Raw genomic sequence first — 18122 nt, 5'->3', positions numbered from 1 at the left:
AGGATCTCCGCAGAGACCCGAGCGAGTGTGTGCAGGTGAGACCTGCCCCTCCTTCACCAGCGGGCGGACGGGCCGGCTACCTGGGTTCCACTAGACGAGCCGGCTATCCGCATCTTGATGATGGCCGTGATCTCATCCTGCTGTTTCCTCATCTCTTGTTTGTCCACCTGCCGAGGGGAGAGAAGGCCAGAGCCATCGAACCCTCCACAGCCCAGCAGCAGAAATGCCAGATGGACAACTTCATGCGGGGCCCAGCTCTGGGGGGGACACAGGCCTCCCCCATCGGTCCCTGGCCCCCTGCCCGTCACTGAGCTGTGCTGGTCTGGAGTCACCCACCTGCCCAGCTCCACCGGCCAAGGAAAGGCACTCAAGAGCTTCCACCAAATGGTGTTGAACTCCTAATAGGCCTTCCCGTGCTTCTCCCCACCCGCTCCGATGTGGAGTGGCTAGCCCATGCCGTCACGGCTTCGCTGCTATTGTTACTCATGCCAGCTCAGGTACGTCTGTACGTACTGCATTCACACCTCCTGACTGCAGTGCAGCCGGACCCACTGTGTCGTCAGTGTCTCTCCTGGATCTGTGAGATGCGATCCCTCCCTCCACTTGCCTCCAAGCAAACTGGACTTCTCCAGCATGGCTCAGACACAGCCATCCTCCCCTCATGGATCCCCCAAATCCAGCCAGTCCTGTCCAAAGTCACCCTTCTCCCAATGGCCGGGCTTTATCTGCAGAGGGTGCTTTATAGGATCTGGTGGCTAGTGCTTTGTATGCTCAGAGCCAGGTGCTGAGCGGCGGGTGGAAAGAGAGGCTGGAGATCAGAAAGATGACAAAGGAAAAATCATCCTCGTGGAGGAAGCCCCCAGGGTAAAACAATGGGTGCGAAGGTGCCATAATAACAGTAATCATGCCGAGCTCTTAACGTCCATGGATCTCAAAGCACTTCACAAAGGAGGTTAGTATCATCTGTAAGATGGGGAAACTGAGGCACAGGGAGGGGAAGTAGCTTGCCCAAGGTAGTAGAGCAGGCCTTCTGAATGCTACGTACGCTAAATATGACCACGTAGCGGCTGATGAGATCCTCCACCACGCGCCCCGCCTTGTAGTCCTTCCCGTCCGTCTGGAAGAGCGTCGGCCCGAAGACGATAGCCAGGTTGTGTGTGTTCATCTGATTCATGTCGGAGAAGTACTGGACCCTGCGGAAAGTCAGCACATTAAGGACAGCTCCTCCCGGAGCTCCAGCTGCCTCCCTCTGCCTGGCACAGAGCGAAAGAGGAGTAATGCTCCCATCTCCTTGTACCTTGTCCCCGCCCTGCCCCAATCGTCCTCTCAGATCTCACCATGACAGTCAGGGTTTCCATTTCTGGGGGGACACTCCATGGGTTGCTGTGTGTAGTGCTCTAGGCCCAGATCCTACTAGGTACTGATCTCAGTGGGAGCCAGGCACCTAAATACCTTATAAGGTCTGGGCCCAGGCTCGGCTCTCTAGTGGTGGGGACCCTCTCAGCCACAAACACCTTGCTCCACCTCTGACCTGAGGCAAACCCCCAGCCGTTGGGTGAACGGCTCAGGGACGCTGTCAGGTCAAAGGAGCCAGCTGCTGCTCACAAGGGATGGGGTTTGGAGCGGGTAGAAAGAAGTTCCTCGCTCCCCAGCTTGTCTAAGGGAAGAGGCTGTCCTGCCTGACAGATCCAGACAGACGTAGCCAATGGTTTTAGTTTATTATCCATGTATTGTGTGATGTTATGATTAATCAACATCTTAGATCATATATATTCATTGTATGTTAATTAGAGTTCATTTGTAGGATTAAAGAAGTATAAGAGTGATCAGTATTTAGAGGAACTATGTACTAGACATTAGTCAGACAAACCGAAACGCAAAAACCTGTCAGCTGAGGCCTGCAAGAGACAAGAAATGCTGATGTGAGTCAATGACGGAGAAATAAGCCGAAACAGGATGGGAAAAGAGGTACCCGCTGGTAATATTGTGAAAGTTTAGCCGGAAGATTAAATTTAAATGATAAAATGCTGTAACAGCAAATATGGTCTCCAACATGTGTCTTAACCACACAATAAAGGCGGTACGTCAATGTTAACGAGAACCTGCCCAGCCTATAGGGGTCCCTTGTGTTTCTAGGGGACACAGACCAGTAAGAAAGAGAGGGTTGGCACTTCCAGGTACATGCGCTGAGTGTAGCTATGGACGGAGTCACAGTATAAAAGAGGGTGTCCAGAGCAGGGAAATTGAGCTTCCCATGGAAAACCTCCAGCAGGAACCATGCCCGCCTTGATGATCAGTCCATGAGAGGGCCAACAGACTCTAACCCCATCGAGGAGAATGTGAGCATGTCTGGAGTTTGTTAGTCTCTAAGGTGCCACAAGTCCTCCTTTTCTTTTTGTCTGTAGTTACTTATTTTTAGTAAGTGTAAACACTGTGACATGTATAACTTTGTTGGTAACTTTAATAAAACTGCTAAAAGATCAATGTTCTTGTGATTGTCTGTGTCACTTGCCTATGGTTTCATGGGTTCCTATGGGCTCTAGATCGAGAACAGAGATAACATTGCTGAACGTGAGACTGTAGCTGCCAGAGCAGAACCCACTGTAGTATAATTACCATTCAATAAAACAAAAAGCTACATAGACATGGCCGGTGGGACCCATTAGCCATAAAAGGTGCCTGGCTCTTTGAAGAGGAGGCAGAAGAACCTGTCCCAGGAACTCTCGGAAAGACAAACACTGCTCTGCTGATCCTGAGTCTGGCCTTCATCCTAACAACACGGTGCACTTCTGGAGCCTCCTTTATATGAGGGTCTCACAACCCCCCTGTGCGGAAGTTCACTACTAACATGCTTGGGGTCACACCGGACGTTGGTGGCAGAGCAGGGGATTAAGCCAAGGTCTCCTGAATCCCTGGCTTTAGCCCCCTTCCCCTCCACAGCCTGTTAGAGAGAGAACGGCCCTTATCTCGCTGCATCACAAACCAGCAGGTAAACCCAGCGCCTCTTTCCTTAGCAGGGAGCCCTGGTGAGTGACGCTCCGGCTGGGTGGACCCAGGCCTTGCATGCTCAGCTGGCAGGACGGGGCACACAGCTCCGGCACCCGCTGGAGAGCACTGGCCTTGGCCAGGCCCAGAGTGGAGCTGGGCTTGGCCGTGCCATGCCCCACTTACCGGTACAGGTGGTTGATCAGCGCTTTGACTGTGGCTCTGTTCACCACGGGGAGGATGCTCAGGAGCCGGCGGTACTGGCTGATCTTCTCCTCCTCATCTTCAATCGCTGGCAGGGAAGGAAGCGGAACAGAGGGTGAGCAGAGCCGCTCGGCGGCAGAGCAGGTGGGCTTGGGGGAGGAGGCTACCAGCCAAATGCTGCCCGATTGGCCACTAGGCTTCCCTGCCGGGGGTTGTCCATGGTACAAACGGAGCTGGACTCTCACTGGACCCTCCTCTGCTTGCCTGACCCCTGTCCATCCGTTTCCCAGACCGCCCCTCACCTGCCCCATCCCCTGCAGGGAGGAGGCGGTGCGGCACACAGAGGATTGCTGCCTGCGGGGGTGGACTTGGGCAGAGGGGGTGGCCCCACTTGGGAAGAAGCACCGGGCTCCCAGGGGACGACCAGGGGCCACGTGGTGGAGACACTGGGGGGAGACTCTCTGGGAGCCACCCAGCCTTCCTGGGTCCTGGAGGGATTCAGGTCTCGTGATTTTCTTCTAGCCTCTGGCCAGCTTCACTGTGCAAACCTGACGGCCCTGCCTCCGCCAATGACCTGTTCATGGGCGTGGGTGGAGGACGGCCCAGGCAGGCAGGGGCGTGGGAAGGGAACGACATGGCTGAGCTCCCCGCTCAGATCTCAGCCAGTTGGCAGCCGGATTCACCCATCCCAGGTGCTGGTGCTGCTTGGCAGCTCCAGGTGTAAAGGGTGAACGGCCCGGCGTCCTTTCTGCTGTGCTGGACAAGCCAAAGCATCACCTCGTCCCTCTGACCTGCCGCGGACCCATCAAGAGGAGGAACACGCCCCACCCCAGTGAGGCTGGGGATCTGGGACCCGCCTGCGTCTCGGGCCAGCCCTGCTCCCCCATCTCCCCTCAGCCCTGCCCCACAGGCAGACTTGGATCTTCCCACGGCAGAGGGACCCGGTTCCTGTGCCCCGTTCCCCACTCAGTCAGGGCAGGCTCCAGATCTCGCTTCCTGTGGTTCAGGGCCCTGTCTGCGCCTAGCCACTTCTAACTCCCGCATCCAGAGGCCTCAACCCGCCCATAGTTCTCCGAACAAAACATCTGCAGCCCAGATGCTGTTTCCCAGCCTGACGGTGCGGCGGAGGAGCCAGCAGGTGGCGCTAGCCCGCCGCGGCTCAGCTGTGGGTCTAACCCAGCTGGCCAGCCCGAGCCAGAAAGAAGTGTTGTTCTCAGGCACTCTCAGACTAGAGCTCAGGGAGCAGGCTGTGGCATCCTGCCGTGCAGTGCTGGAGCGAGACAGGCAGAGGGGCTGGCTGAGACGTCCGCTGCCGACCTGAGATCACTAAGCTCCAGGGACGGGGCTAATTCACCCGTAGCAGAAATGCCTAATCCTGCAATAATCAGTCCTAATATGAATCCCGTAGGGAGCCGGCTGGTGTGTACACGTCACACTGCCCTCTACTGGATGACATCGGAACTGCTGGACTGCGCGTCGCAGGCTCCTACGGCTTACAGCTCACGGAGATTAGCTGAGCTCTAGGAGCAGGAGGCTGGGAGTTCTGTCCCCGTGACACTCTAAGAGGACGTGGTGGGCAGCCCAGTGATGGCGCCGGAGTCCCAGAGGAGTGAGAGTTTGGGACAGGGATTTGTCCTTCTCTGGCACCTTCCCGCCGTGGAGCTCAAAGCGTTTTACAAACAGCAGTTAAGTTTCACACACTCCAGTGTGGGAGAAGTAAATAGTATAACTCCCATTTCACAGATGGGGAAACTGAGGCACAGGGCGGGACAGTCACTTGGCCAAGGTCACCCAGCAGGCATGTGGCAGCGCTGGGATTGGAACCAGCAGCCCTGACTTCCAATCTCTTGATCTAACCCCACCCCAGATTAGTCTCCCCTCTCGGGACACATGTTCCTCTCTAAAGCAGGGCCTATTAATGACCTGGACTCCCCATTATCCTCCCATGGCAGGGCAGCCAGCTACCAATGCTCTCCCTGCCACACTGCCCCCTTGTGTCAGACTCATAGATTTATGGACTGTAAGGCCAGAAGGGACCCCTGGGTCACCCAGCCTCAGCTCCTGTCGTTACATCTGCATTCAAGGCTCTGCCAGGAGAGGACAGCAGCACCCCCTACCTGCTGCCTTCAGCCAGTCCTGGCAGAACTCTTTGGTGAAGAGCCCATCCCCGAGGTCTCGGAAGAACCTCTTCAGCGTGTTGGAGACGTCGTCCACCTGGTGCTCCCCTTCCTTGAGCCGGACCCTGCGCGCGTCCTTCCGGAGCATCTCCAGCAGGCTGGTGGTCTTGGAGTTCTGGCCGCTCTTCCTGTAGATCCCCTCCGAGGTCAGCCCTGGAGCAGGAGAGGTCACTCAAGGTCAGCGATGCAAAGAGCCTCATGTGAAGAACAACAAGCTCTGGTGCAGCATGTCCCACAGGGAGTCACAGCCCACCCACCCTCCCACTGGCCTGACATAAGAAGCCAAGCGGAGCTCTGCAAGGCCTGCAAGCTCACTGAAGTCACTACTCAAACCTTGACCAGCCACAGAAGTAGCCTTCCTACCCCCTCACCAGGCCGGGTGAAGGTAGCATGCTCATGCAATGGATGAATCCGACAGTAGGTCAAGGAGAGAAGACAGGTGGTAATATACCCGCCTGCACTTCCCTTGTCCTCCTGGGGCTGGATGTGCAATAGTTTGCACCACTGAATTGTCACTACGGTTCCATTATAGACTCAGACTCATAGACATTAAGGCCACAAGGGACCATGATGATCATCTAGTCTGACCTCCTGCACATCGCAGGCCACAGAACCTCACCCACCCACTCCTGGAATAGACCCCGAACCTCTGGGTGAGTCACGGACAACCTCAAATGATGGTTTAAAGACTTTGAGTTACAGAGAATCCACCATTTACACTAGTTTAACCCTGCAAGTGACCCATGCCCCACACTGCAGAGGAAGGCGAAAACCTCCAGCCTTCACCAGCATGGAAGGGCTGGGTTAGGGAGGTGATGGGTAACGGTGCTGGCCAATAGCCAATCCAGCACCAAACCATCTCTTGGGCTAGGGGTTTGCCTCTGGAAGTAGGGGTGCCCCCAGCACGCAAGCGAGGGGGAGAGGGCCTGCTGCATGCCCACAGACAGGGAACTCCTGGGTGTGGACATACCGCACTGCGTGATGTAATCGATGCATCTGTCTACGATGACGGGGATGTCCAACTCCGTGAGCTGCTGTTCAGACAACGTGTCACCGGAGCTCCCCGCAGCCTTCTGGATGGCAGCCACCCAGCCCAAGAAATCCAGCTTCCTCTCCCCTTGGATGTACAGCGTCCTGGGGAGACAAACACGGCCCCACGGCCCCTTAGCTGGGAAACAACAACCGGGAGTAAGCTTTGCTGGAGAGTCCGTCAGCTGATGCGTCTAGGCTGCCCTCTAAAATGAATTCCACGCGGGTGGAAGGTACTGGGTGAACAGACCTGGGCAGCCACGTCTTCACGCTACCCACCCCCACACCCCTGCCCACCGCGACGCATCTCAGCCTGGACCTGCCCATCTCCCAGGAGAGACAGCAACCTCTGCACCCTCCGTTGGCAGCGTGAAGCAGGGCAGGGCCTCGGTGTCAGACGTGGCCAAGCCGAGGTGAACACCTGCCCCCACAGAAGCGGACGGAGGCCAACCAGATGTTTCACACGAGTCATGGGGCATATAGCGGGGGGAAGTTGCTTCCTGCTAAGATGACCTGATTTTCCCAAGGGACCTAGGGAAGTCCCCATCTCATTACCCATCCACCTCCGGTCCCGCTGGCTATTTTTAGTCCCTTTCGGCTTTCTATTCAAACCCCGCCACTTTTAAGACCCTGCAGGATCTAACGATCGTGAAGGATCTCTCCCTGGGTTCTGCCCTGCACTACACGAAGTGGAAACAGGCTTTTTACCTTCTTCTCTCCACCAGAACCAGACTGTCCCCTTGGATGGCTGTGAAAAGAAAAGCAGAGATGCGGTGAGATCACACCAGTGCAGGAAGCTCACCTTCCCCATCCTCCGGCTGGACGGCAGTAGAAGCTCGGTTCTGTCGGTGAAAGACCTGCCATCCAAAGCACCAGCTGCCAACAGAGGCCCAGCAGCAGTGCTGCGGGGAGCTAGGGCCCTGAGAGAGGTGCCATTAACAGACTTCTCTCCAGGTGGCACTAGCCTCCCTGAGTTGGCACTGAACCAAGCCCCAGATTTGGGTTGGGGAACATTGTGCCATGGGAGATATGCAGCTGAAAGATTTCGGGGCACCTTTTGCAGAAGGGGTATTAACCCCTCCGTCCTGGACAACCGCCTTCCTGCCTTTAGATCTAGCAGAGGAGTAACTCTCCCTCACTGCTCCACTTAGGAATGTGATTGTGGAGCCTTACTAGCAGAGAACAGTTGGCATGTTCCTCCCCAGAGCCGGCTGCATTTCAGCACTGAGGGAGTGATCCTGGCCCGTAACGTGCTCCGAGATCCTCCAGGCTCAGAGGTGCTGTCTAACTGGATTGTTCCGTACGAACGCCAGTGGCCTGTCGGACTCACGGTACTGGGTTTTAAGGTGGCGAGGGGAAAGGACGGAGCAAGCCGTGGGGTGGGTGGGGATGACACCTGTCAGGCCCAGGGACCAGACCGCTCTCTACGGAGAAGCAAGACAAGGGGCCCGGGAGGAGGGGCAGCGTGGAAGCGGGAAGGGGTGCGGTGCATACACAGCTCCTGCAGCTTCTTCAGGTGCAGCGCCTCCTCCGTGTCACTGTCCTCGAAGAAGGCGCGGAGGGTGGACTGGGTGAGGGCGAACCAGCCCTCCTTGGCCCGCTCCAGGTTCAGGCCGCCCTTGTACTGCAGCCGCCCGATCCGCTCGAAGTCGTGGCTCAGCAGCTCGTCCGCTCGGGGGTGGACGAAGGACTGAGTCGTGGCAGCAGCAAGGGAGGGAGAAGAGAGGAGAGAAGCCGTGAGCCCTTGTGCGTCAACACAGCCACCCAGCCACGCACGGCACGGGGAGCCGGATGCAGACACACCGGGGAGCTGCGACTCTTGGGGGGGGGGTGCACAAACAGCGGGAGGGGAAAGCTGGCATTAGCCGCCCTTGTGCCACCTGGATTCTGGGCCGGCCGAGAGCTGGAGCAGCACCCGGCATATATTAGAGCAGCCTCAGGGGCTGCTGTAACTGAGAGCAACTTCCCCAGGGCGGCCTGGGGGCTGTGGCCCCAGAACCTCTGGAGCGGCGTGTGCTCTGGAGAGGCCTCCCCGGCACACCCCTAAACTGTGGCCCTCCATGGTGGGGAATTCTCCTCGCTGGGCCCCTCGGCTCCCCATGTCCCGGTGAGAGGGCGCGAATCTCTCCTGCAGTGGGGTGGGGGGTTACACTGACTGGGACTCACTGGCCGCCCTTGCTCACAGCCCCTGAATCTGGTTCCCCAGGCCTCCAGGGGACTAAGCTCTCAATGTGCTTCCAAATTTGGCCCTGGTCAACCAGCCCCACACAGGGCCCTGGAGTGATATGAAGGGACAGGACCATGCAGCGAGGACAACGTCCCAGTCCTGAGACTCGCTCCCCATGCCCAACTACCTGCTGGAGTGCCGTGTGCAGGGCCTCCACTTGGGAACTGCCCCGGAGACAGAGGTGAAAGTAAGCCGGTCTGGTCCAGTGTACCGGCAAGAGCCAGTACACAGCTAACCGTACCAGCAGGGGGCAGCTTCCCCAGGCGGGCGATTTAAAAGGGCCCTGGGCTTCCAGCAGCGGCCGGAGCCCCGGGCCCTTTAAATTGCCGCCAAAGCCCCGCAGCTCTGGCCACTGCCGCAGCTACCTCTACCATGGGGCTCCAGCAGCGACTGAAAGGGCCCGGGGCTCCCGGCCACTGCTACCGAAGCTGGAGCTCTGGGCCCTTTAATTCACCGCTGGAGCCCCGGCGTAGCGGAAGCAATTTAAAGGGCCTGGGGATTTAAAGGCCCCGCCCCTTCCACCTGAGGCCCCACCCCTTCTGCCCGAAGGACCCCGCCCCGGCCCTGCGTACCGGTAAGTCCCTTACGTCACTTTCACCCCTGCCTGGAGACCATGATCCATTCAAATCCAGGCCGGGACTCAACCCCGAGCAAATTCCCTCCACCACCTCTCAGCACTGGGGTGCCCTTTACCTTGGCAATGGACTTGACCCACTTCCGAATGGCCTCCAGCTTATCCAGCCCAAAGAGGTACAGTCTCTCTGATTCGATGTAGACCTCAAATGTGCTCTCAAACCTGCGTGAGCGAGAAAGCGAGACTAGAGGAAGGAAGGAGACACTTACACTGAGGATTTCATTTCACCTCGAGCCCTTTCGGGTCCCATCTCCACCTTTACTCCAGACCAGCCCCCACTGCTCTGCAGTCCCCAGTTTCCTTCGGCACAACAAGGGCTTCACTGCAAAAGCAGCTCTGAGAGTCCGAGGCAGCCGCTGGGAAGCTACAGGAGGAGGAGGCTGGTATAGCAACATTCAAACCACAGGACCGGGTAGCAATGGGGGAGTTTAACCACCCAGCCCTCGGTTGGGAAAGTAATACGGCAACACACAAAATCTCCTGTAAGTTCTTGGAATGTGTCCGGGACAACATTTTGTTCCGGACAGCAGAGGAAGTAACTGGGGGGGGGATAGGGGGCAGCCATTTTGGTCTTGACTCTGACCAATAGGGATGGGGATTATAGATTTCATGATTCTCAGGAAAGGAAGGAGTGAGAGCATCACAATAAGGACAATGGATTTCAAACAAGGGAGACTTTAATAAATGTAGAGAACTGGTGAGGTCCCCTGGGAAGAAAATCTAAGGGGAAAAGGAGTCCAGGAGAGCTGGCAGTTCCCCAAGGAAACAAAATTAAAGGTACAATGGCCAACTATTCCGACGCAAAGGAAAGACAGGAAGAATAGTGAGAGGCCAACACGGCTCCATCGGGGGCTCTTTAAGGACCTGAAAATCAAAAAGGAATCCTACAAAAAGTGGAAACCTGGTCACATTGCGAAGGAGGAGGACAAAGAACAGCCCAAGTGTGCAGGGACAAAATCAGAAAAGCTACAGCACTAAAGGAGTTAGACCTGGCAAGGACATAAACAGCAATACGAAGCGGTTCTTTAAATACATTAGGAGGAAGAGGAAGAAAAGTGCAGGTCCTCTGCTTAGTGGGGAAGCAGAGCTAATAACTAATGACAAAAAGATGGCGGTTTAATGCATATTTTGGTTCAGCTTTCACTAATAAGGTTAATGGTGACCAGATACTCAACACAATCAATACTGACAACCGGGGGGAAGGAACACAAGCCAAAATAGGGAAAGAACAGGCTATAGAATATTTAAAGACGTTAGATGTAGTCAAGTCAGGAGCGCCTGATGAAATTCATGCTGGGGTAGGTAAGGAACTAGCTAAAGCAATCTCGGAATCATTAGCAATTATCTTTGAGGACTCCTGGAGGATGGGAGTCGTCCCAGAAGACTGGGGAGGGGTAAACATAACACCTATCTTTAAAAAGGAGAACAAGGAAGACCCGGGGACTTACAAACCACTCAGCCTAACTTCAATATCTGGAAAGACACGGGAACAAATTATTAAACAATCCATGTATAAGCACCTGGAGGCTAACGGGGTTCTAAGGAATAGAGCGCAAGGCTTTGTCAAGAACAAATCATGCCAAACCAATTTAATTTCCTTCTTTGATCGGATACTGACCTAGTGGATAAGGAGGAAGCAGTAAATAAGATACACCTTGATTTTATGACAGGTTTCAGAGTAGCAGCCGTGTTAGTCTGTATCCGCAAAAAGAACAGGAGGACTTGTGGCACCTTAGAGCTAACAAATTTATTAGAGCATAAGCATCCGATGAAGTGAGATGTAGCTGCATCCGATGAAGTGGGTTCTAGCCCACGAAAGCTTATGCTCTAATAAATTTGTTAGTCTCTAAGGTACCGCAAGTCCTCCTTTTCTTTTTATGTTGATTTTAGTAAGGCTTTTGGCACAGATCCACATGACATGTTCATAAACAAACGAGGGAAATGTGATCCAGATGAAATTACTATAAGGTGGGTGCACAACTGGTTGAAAGACCGTCGTCAAAGAGTCGCTATCAATGTTTGGCTATCAAGCTGGGAGGGTGTCTCCAGTGGGGTCCCGCAGGGGTCAGCCCCGGGTCCAGTGCAATTTAATGTGTTTATTAATGACATGGATAATGGAGTGGAGGGGAAGCTTGTAAAATTTGCATATGATACCAAGCTGGGAGAGGTTGCCAGCACTTGGGAGGACAGGCTTAAAAATTCCAAAGGATCTTGACGAATAGGAGAATTGGCCTGAAATCAACATGATGAAATTCAATCCAAACAAGTGCAAAGTACTTCACTGAAGAAGGAAAAATCAAATGACTTACCACAAAGTGGAGAATAAGTGGCTCGGTGGTCCCATGGCTGAAAAGGACTTGGGGGTTAGAGTGGGTCACACACTGAACAGGAGTCGTCAATGTGATGCAGCCACAAAAAAGGCTAATATGGTTCTGGGGTGTATCAACAGACGTGTGTACAAGACATAGGAGGTAATTGTCCCTCTCTACCAGCTGGAGAACTGTGTCCAGTTCTGGGTGCCAGGCTTTAGGAAGGATGGGGACAAACTGGAAAGAGTCCAGAGGAGAGCAACAGAAATGTGAGGAAACATTGAAAAAACCTGGGCAAGTTTAGTCTTGAGAAAAGAAGACCAAGGGGGGACCTGAGAAGTCTTCAGCTACATTAAGGCTGTTCTAAAGAAGGAGATGAAGAATTGTTCTCCAGATCCACTGAAGGTAGGGCAAGATGCAATGGGCTTAATCTGCAGTATGAGCGGTTTAGGATACATATTAGGAAAAACTTTCTAACTCTCAGGGCAGTGAAGCTCTGGAGCAGGCTTCCAAGAGAAGTTGTGGAATCCCCCTCACTGGAGGTTTTAAGACCAGGCTGGACAAACCCCTATCAGGGCTGGTCTAGGTTCACTTGGTCCTGCCTCAGCGCAGGGGGCTGCACTTGACGACCTCTCGAGGTCCCTTCCAGACGACACTTGGATGATTCTATAGAACTGCCTCACCGGCTCCAGGGCCGCTGTGAGTGACTCCATTCCACGGAGCGCTCACAAGGGGCCTCGCCAGGCTACGGGACCGAGCTCAAGAACCCCACTGACTTCAGGGATGCTGCTCCTGATTTACACCAGTATGAGGAGAGAATCAGGCAACTGCCTTGTAAGCCACGCCCAGGGATGGGCTTGCACACTGCCAGCTGACAGCCTGGAAGACATTCTCACTGCTACGGGTATGAACAGTTACCAGAAGGCTCTGCTTTCACCCTGGGAGGTAGCGTTGCTACTTTCACATCCAGGGACAAGTGGTTCGATTCCCTGGAGGGGACAAATTCCTCAGGGACTGGAAAGACCCTTCTGAGACCCAAGGCAAGGTAGATTTAATGCGGCTGCGAGGAATTCCTCTCGCGATGCAGTCAACTCACGCAGCAAATGATTCCCGCGAAGATAGGTAGGTCTGAGTCCCGTTCTACTAACGGGGAAACTCAGACAAAGGTTTAAGTAACCTGTCCGAAGCACGTCACCGGCAGAGCCATGATCAGACACTGGGAGTTCTGAACTCACGCTCGCTCACTTGTTACGCACACAGGTCTAGAAATGGCTCTATGGTGCCTATGGGCCCTCCCGACGTCACTGGCAGTCACTGGCCTCGGTACCCGTTGCTGCTCCAGCTGTTGCCAGAGGGGGTTAACCATGTTCCCATTCCCTGTAGAGTGCCTCTGCGGGCTAGGGTCCCCTGGGGCCATGCGGGGTGGGCAGGCCCTTACCCGTGGGCGTCAGGCGGGTTGTTCACCAGGCACACGATCTCCTCCATCTTGATCTCGCCATTAGGCACGGCATTGCGGTCGTTCTCGTAGTAGCTGAAGATGCTGTCGTTGAGGGTGCACCAGCGGCGGCTGAATTCTAGGGGGGAGAGGAGTTAAAGGGGGCGCGGCGTTTACTGTGGCTCATGGACCCCAGACAAAACCCGCTCAGTTTCCAAGCAAAAAAAATGGTTTGTCCAATGGCCAGGCTTGCAAATTCCCCCGGGGATCCGAAAGCCAGGGTGGGCTCTTGCCTTCCCACATCTCTGCACGGCCAGCAAAGGGTCTGTCAGCCAAATTCTGCCCTCTGGGCCATCCCTGGTCCCTGCACTGGGTTTGCACATTGGAGCTCACAAACAACTGTGTTAATGACGTGCAGGCAGGACTCCAGCTCCTGCTCCCACAGCTGGGCTGGCTCCGCAGGGTTAACAGGAGTCAAGAGCAGCCACAGCTTACGCTAGGCATCTACAGAGACATCTGACACCCTACACGGCCTGGGTCGCACCCAGTGCCAAAGACACCCTGGGTGTGTCTGTCTCTGTGTCTTGGGGTTTTCTACTCTCTGCACCACAGGGCTGGGTCTTTGTTCTGTAAGAGACACTTTCCTTGACCCTAGACTTAAACGAGCCACAGACCCAGCTGCTGTAGCCTGGCAGAACAGCAACGGGGCCTGTGCTGTGCCATGCCACACAACGCTGCCACAACCCTGCCCACCTCCTCTCCCTGGCAGGTAACCACAGAAGCACCTACCTTCCCGGGATTTCCGTTCATGCACCAGCTTGGCCATGGAGGGCGTCTTGAAGAGGAAGCCGTTGTGAGTGACGGACGGCAGGATCACCGAGTAGTGCTTCTCCTCACTGCTCCCCACTTCCACCCGCGGGATCTCTGCAGTCACAAACGGCGTGAAAGGCCCATTGGGTGCGAGCTGCACCCAGCGGACGAGGGATTTGAACTCTCGCTGTCTGGGAGCTAAGCATCACTCTGTCATTGGCAGCCCAGGGCAAACAGCAACCCCAAGGCGGTCAGGGAAACCTATTGGCTTCCTATGGTAACAGCCGTTTGGCCACAGGCTAGAAGCTGCTTTCCGCTGCTGGTCGCTTTTCTATAGTACCCACTGGGTGGCCCCAGAGACCGAAACCCGCTCCACTCTTAGAGCAGGCCCGGTGCTAGCTGCCATGGTGCCGACGCTGCCAGCAGGACTCCATCTGGCTCAGGGTGAGAGCGGGGTTCGGCCTCCAGGGCTCAGTTAAGCCTTGACCTCTCCGCTGAGACCACAAACAGCTGTTACATGCACACTCGGAGCTGGCTGAAACCAACAGCGCAGGCTGCCCGACAGCCAGCAGGTTGTCAGCTTTCAGACCCTACAGCCTGGGGGCGTGGGGGACAGAGCTCAGGCACCATACCCCAGCCCCTGCCCTCTGAGCGAGACGTGTTAACCCCTCATCTGCCAACGAACAGACCTCAGTCACACCCAACAGCATCCTCTGCCTAGGCTGCCCCAAGCCCCCTCTTATGCCCCCATAAGCCAGCGCCCCAGAAAGCAGAAGCAGGGCTGCAGGAGCGACGGGTTATACCAGCAGGGCAGCCGGAGGGGAGCTCTGGGCTGCAGCCCTAGCTTTGCGATGTCTAGCTAGCTGTGCGGGAGACACCCTCCTGCCTCCCACGGGGGCTGACCGGAAGCGCGGACGCGACGTGCTGGACAGGGTAAAGGGGTAGGAGACCAGGTGCTCTGTGGGGAGCAGCGTCTGCATGTTATACCAAGTTTCCGACTGTCCCGCATGCTGCAGCTGGTGCTCTTAGCACCGGCCGACACAGGCCTCTCCTGGGAGCTCTGGGCTTGGTGTCCCTGTGCGCCTCGCTGCACCCTCCGGCTGCCCGCTCAGCACCCCAGCCCCTCCTGCCAGTAGCGTGGCTAGGGGGGGAGCGGGGCAGCGGCCGCTCCCCCACCGAGCAGAAGTGAAGCCTTTTGAATTACTTGGCGCCTTTTACACGTTTACTCCCCCGGCGGCACTCCGGGTCTTCCGCAGCACTTCGGCGTCGGGCCCGTCACTCGCTCCGGTCTTCGGCGGCATTGCGGGGGCGGGGGGAGGGGGTGTCCTTCAGTGCCGAAGACAGGAGCAAGTGAAGGGCCTGACGCCAAAGTGCTGCCGAAGACCCGGAGTGCTGCCAGGTGAGTACCAGGAGATGGGTCCTTTTTAAATCTCCGCATCCCGCGGCCCGAGCTGAGCTGCCCTCTGGCAGAGCATTGCCCCGCCGCCTGCCCGCTGCACCGACCGCCTAGCCCAGCTGCATCTATTCCGGGTCCTGCTCTTTAAACCCGTTCGTGGAGCAACGCCTAGGTCTGGGGGAAACCAGCTCTCACCCAGGTGGGCAGGGAGGTTAAATGGGCGGGTGGAGGCTGACCGAGGCCAGGCACAGACTTGCTGTGGCTGGAGGCCGTGGCGTTGTTCCCACTGACGGTCGCGCCTAGCCCGACTCTTGCTCCTTTCAGGGCGCGTAGCGAGGCTCATCGCTTCCCACCAGCCTGGCGCTAAGCAGCAGGGCTGTGGGGGGCCCAGGCCGAAGCCTTCAGCACTAGAACTGCTCGATTGAATGTCGGGAACGGTTCATGTCCAGGTACAAGGGGGCAGTAAGTTAACAGCCCCCGGCAGCACCACTGCAGGGGTACATCTCCTACGCCGCTGCTTGGGCCCAGAGAAGAGATCCTGGCATAGAGGTCCCCACCTTTGCTGCGTGAGCCCTGGAGGCAGGCCTGGTGGGCTGGTTGTGGGGCTGGGCTGCTGCCAGCGTGGCAGGGCACATATAGGGCAGTCGCAAGGCAGGCGGATTGTGTGAGGATTGCAGCAGGGAATCGGAAATGGCCCATCGCCGGGCTGTCATAGAGCCCCACAACAATAGCCCTGGGACTGGCCGGGGAGACGCTGTTGTTACAGTCCCTTGTCATTGCTCTGTCAAATGGAAGAAGCCGGCGCAATCAGCCAGAGCTCGTCTCCCCGAGCTGACAGCTCTGTTGTGCTACTTCGTTACCAGCATGTCAGAGGAAGGGATTCCTGAGCTACGCAAACCGGACACAGAGAGGCCTGGTTTATCTAACATAAACCAACGGCCGGGCCAAAAACCACCTCCTCCCACCCTGGGACTCCAGCCTGGGGACATGGCACGAGTGCTGAATTCACTGCTAACCTTCAAGGGCGGGGAAAAAGAGATTCTCCTAGTCAGGGGGATGGTCTTGGGGCTCAGGGGAACTGGGCTCTATTCCCGGCTCTGACACAGACACCTTGCGTTAGTCACTTCACCACTCCGTGCCTCAGTTTCCCCATCTGTAAAAGAGAGACGATATTTTCTTCTTTCCTCGTTGAGACACAATTCAAGCTGGAATCGCCCACGTCAGTGGAGCATGCTGAGCTCCTCCCAGGGAAGGTGCTCAAGAATCAGGGCAAAAGATCGTTCTCTCTAACAAGTATTTCTTCAGTGCCGACGGAGGGCTCAAGGCTTTACAAACCACAGCGGAAGATAAGGTTCCGACCCTGAAGGGCAGGGACAAAATCCTGCTGGTGGCCAAAGGACGGGCCTGCTTTAAAAGCTGATCTCAGTTCTATTCCCAGCACTGCCATGGACGCTTCATGGCTCTGGGGCTCAGTTTTCCCTTCTGTGGCAATACTCATGCCCCTTGGTGCAGTGCTCAGAGATCTATGGTGGAAAAGTGCTGTGCCGTACACAGTACAAACACGGGGGTTACTGCTGTTCCATGGGGAGCAAGGGGCTGGATAGCGTGGTGTAGAAGCGAGGTCCCTGCCCAGGAGAGTTTAGAGCACAGATGTTTATCTGGATCCTTTGACTCTGCCAGCTGGCAATCTGGGCACAGCCGCTTTCGCGAGAGCTCTCTGCTTCTCTCTCTTTCTGGTCTGGCTGAAAAGACCCAGAGGACAGCCCCTCCTTTGGTATTTCAGCCCTTATGTTTCTGGCCTCACTGGGAACCCAGCAGTACACGATTGACGGGGGAGACATCAGCGTTTGGGCTCGTGCTCTGTGCGAGTTTTGAGCCTGGACTGCACATTCTCCAGTCTGATTTGCCCATCCCTCATAGACAGGGCCCTTATGGCCTTGCCAGAAAGGTACTCTGCATAACAGACTCAGCGCACTGGACTGCAGGAAAACAGCAGGGAGCAAGCCCGGGATGGTCCCAGGAGAGGGACTATTTGACCTAAGAGCTCTCAGATTTCTCTGATTCATCGTGCACAGGCTGGAGAGGGCTCACACCAGCTGGATTTACTTTTGTGCTGAACTTTCTAAACTTGTTGGGCCAGATTTCTCCCCCTTCCCACTCCCCACCCCTATAAATCCAACAACTTCAACAGGTTTATAGGTCACCCAGACATTACGGTCATGAGCGAGCTGTCTATAGATTAGACTAGAGATCAATAGCAGAGATTGACTGGCCTGTTGTTCAGTGTTTCACACTGTGCTCCCAGCCATTGTATCCCTGACGATGGACATTTCCTCTCCTTCCCCTGTGCAAAGTCCGGGTCCCTACCCGAGTCGATGGGAGTTTTCCAGGGATATAACAGAACCAGGAGTAAGCCTTTAGAATTAGATGCCCTTTTACTGACTTGAGAATTTTGTCCTATGGAACCAGAGCAGCAGGTGAGCCGGAAGCCAACCAAAACTTGGGCTTGTTTGCAGATGGGCGGTTCTGCCATAGCACTAAGTGTGCCTGGCTCTAACACCGAGCGTGGCAGGGCCGTGGCCGGTGGGGAAATGTGCGTGGCGATGCAGGGTGGGGAGGGATTCTATTGAATGCACAGAGTGGATCTTCCGCTGGAGGCCATGATCTGCAGGGTAGGGAGGGATTCTACTGAATGCACAGAGTGGATCTTCTCCTGGAGGCCATGATCTGCTCGTACGTGGCTTGACGCGCTCATGAAGGGTCAAATGCTGCGAAGCAATGAGCCACGTGGAGCAGGAAGGCAGCTGGGAGCTCGGCTGCTCAGCGCCACAGGTCAGACCCCAGCAAAGCGCTGACGGAGAGTGGAAACCCTCAGCCGCTACACTGGCAATGTGGAGCAGCCCCGGGCAGAGCATC

At 55.9% G+C, this 18122-nt stretch overlaps 1 protein-coding gene across 2 annotated transcripts in view; it reads right to left on the bottom strand.

Annotated features, from left to right (window-relative positions):
* ARAP1 (ArfGAP with RhoGAP domain, ankyrin repeat and PH domain 1) overlaps window positions 1-18122 on the bottom strand; it is a 178010-nt gene that overhangs the window by 25821 nt on the left and 134067 nt on the right. For both annotated transcript variants that reach the window (XM_077831760.1, XM_077831726.1), the window contains exons 15-24: window positions 13790-13924; window positions 13004-13139; window positions 9316-9418; window positions 7890-8085; window positions 7104-7143; window positions 6337-6500; window positions 5307-5519; window positions 3172-3277; window positions 1046-1193; window positions 81-167 (exon numbers count right to left, since the gene is read on the bottom strand). In XM_077831760.1, coding sequence (XP_077687886.1) covers window positions 81-167; window positions 1046-1193; window positions 3172-3277; window positions 5307-5519; window positions 6337-6500; window positions 7104-7143; window positions 7890-8085; window positions 9316-9418; window positions 13004-13139; window positions 13790-13924 — 1328 coding nt within the window. The remainder of the gene's footprint in view (window positions 1-80; window positions 168-1045; window positions 1194-3171; window positions 3278-5306; window positions 5520-6336; window positions 6501-7103; window positions 7144-7889; window positions 8086-9315; window positions 9419-13003; window positions 13140-13789; window positions 13925-18122) is intronic.

This window comes from Eretmochelys imbricata, chromosome 1, assembly GCF_965152235.1.
Source record: "Eretmochelys imbricata isolate rEreImb1 chromosome 1, rEreImb1.hap1, whole genome shotgun sequence".
In the NCBI taxonomy this organism is placed as follows: domain Eukaryota; kingdom Metazoa; phylum Chordata; order Testudines; family Cheloniidae; genus Eretmochelys; species Eretmochelys imbricata.
Note: the sequence above shows the minus strand (reverse complement) of the source record. Positions and strands in the feature narration are given on the sequence as shown.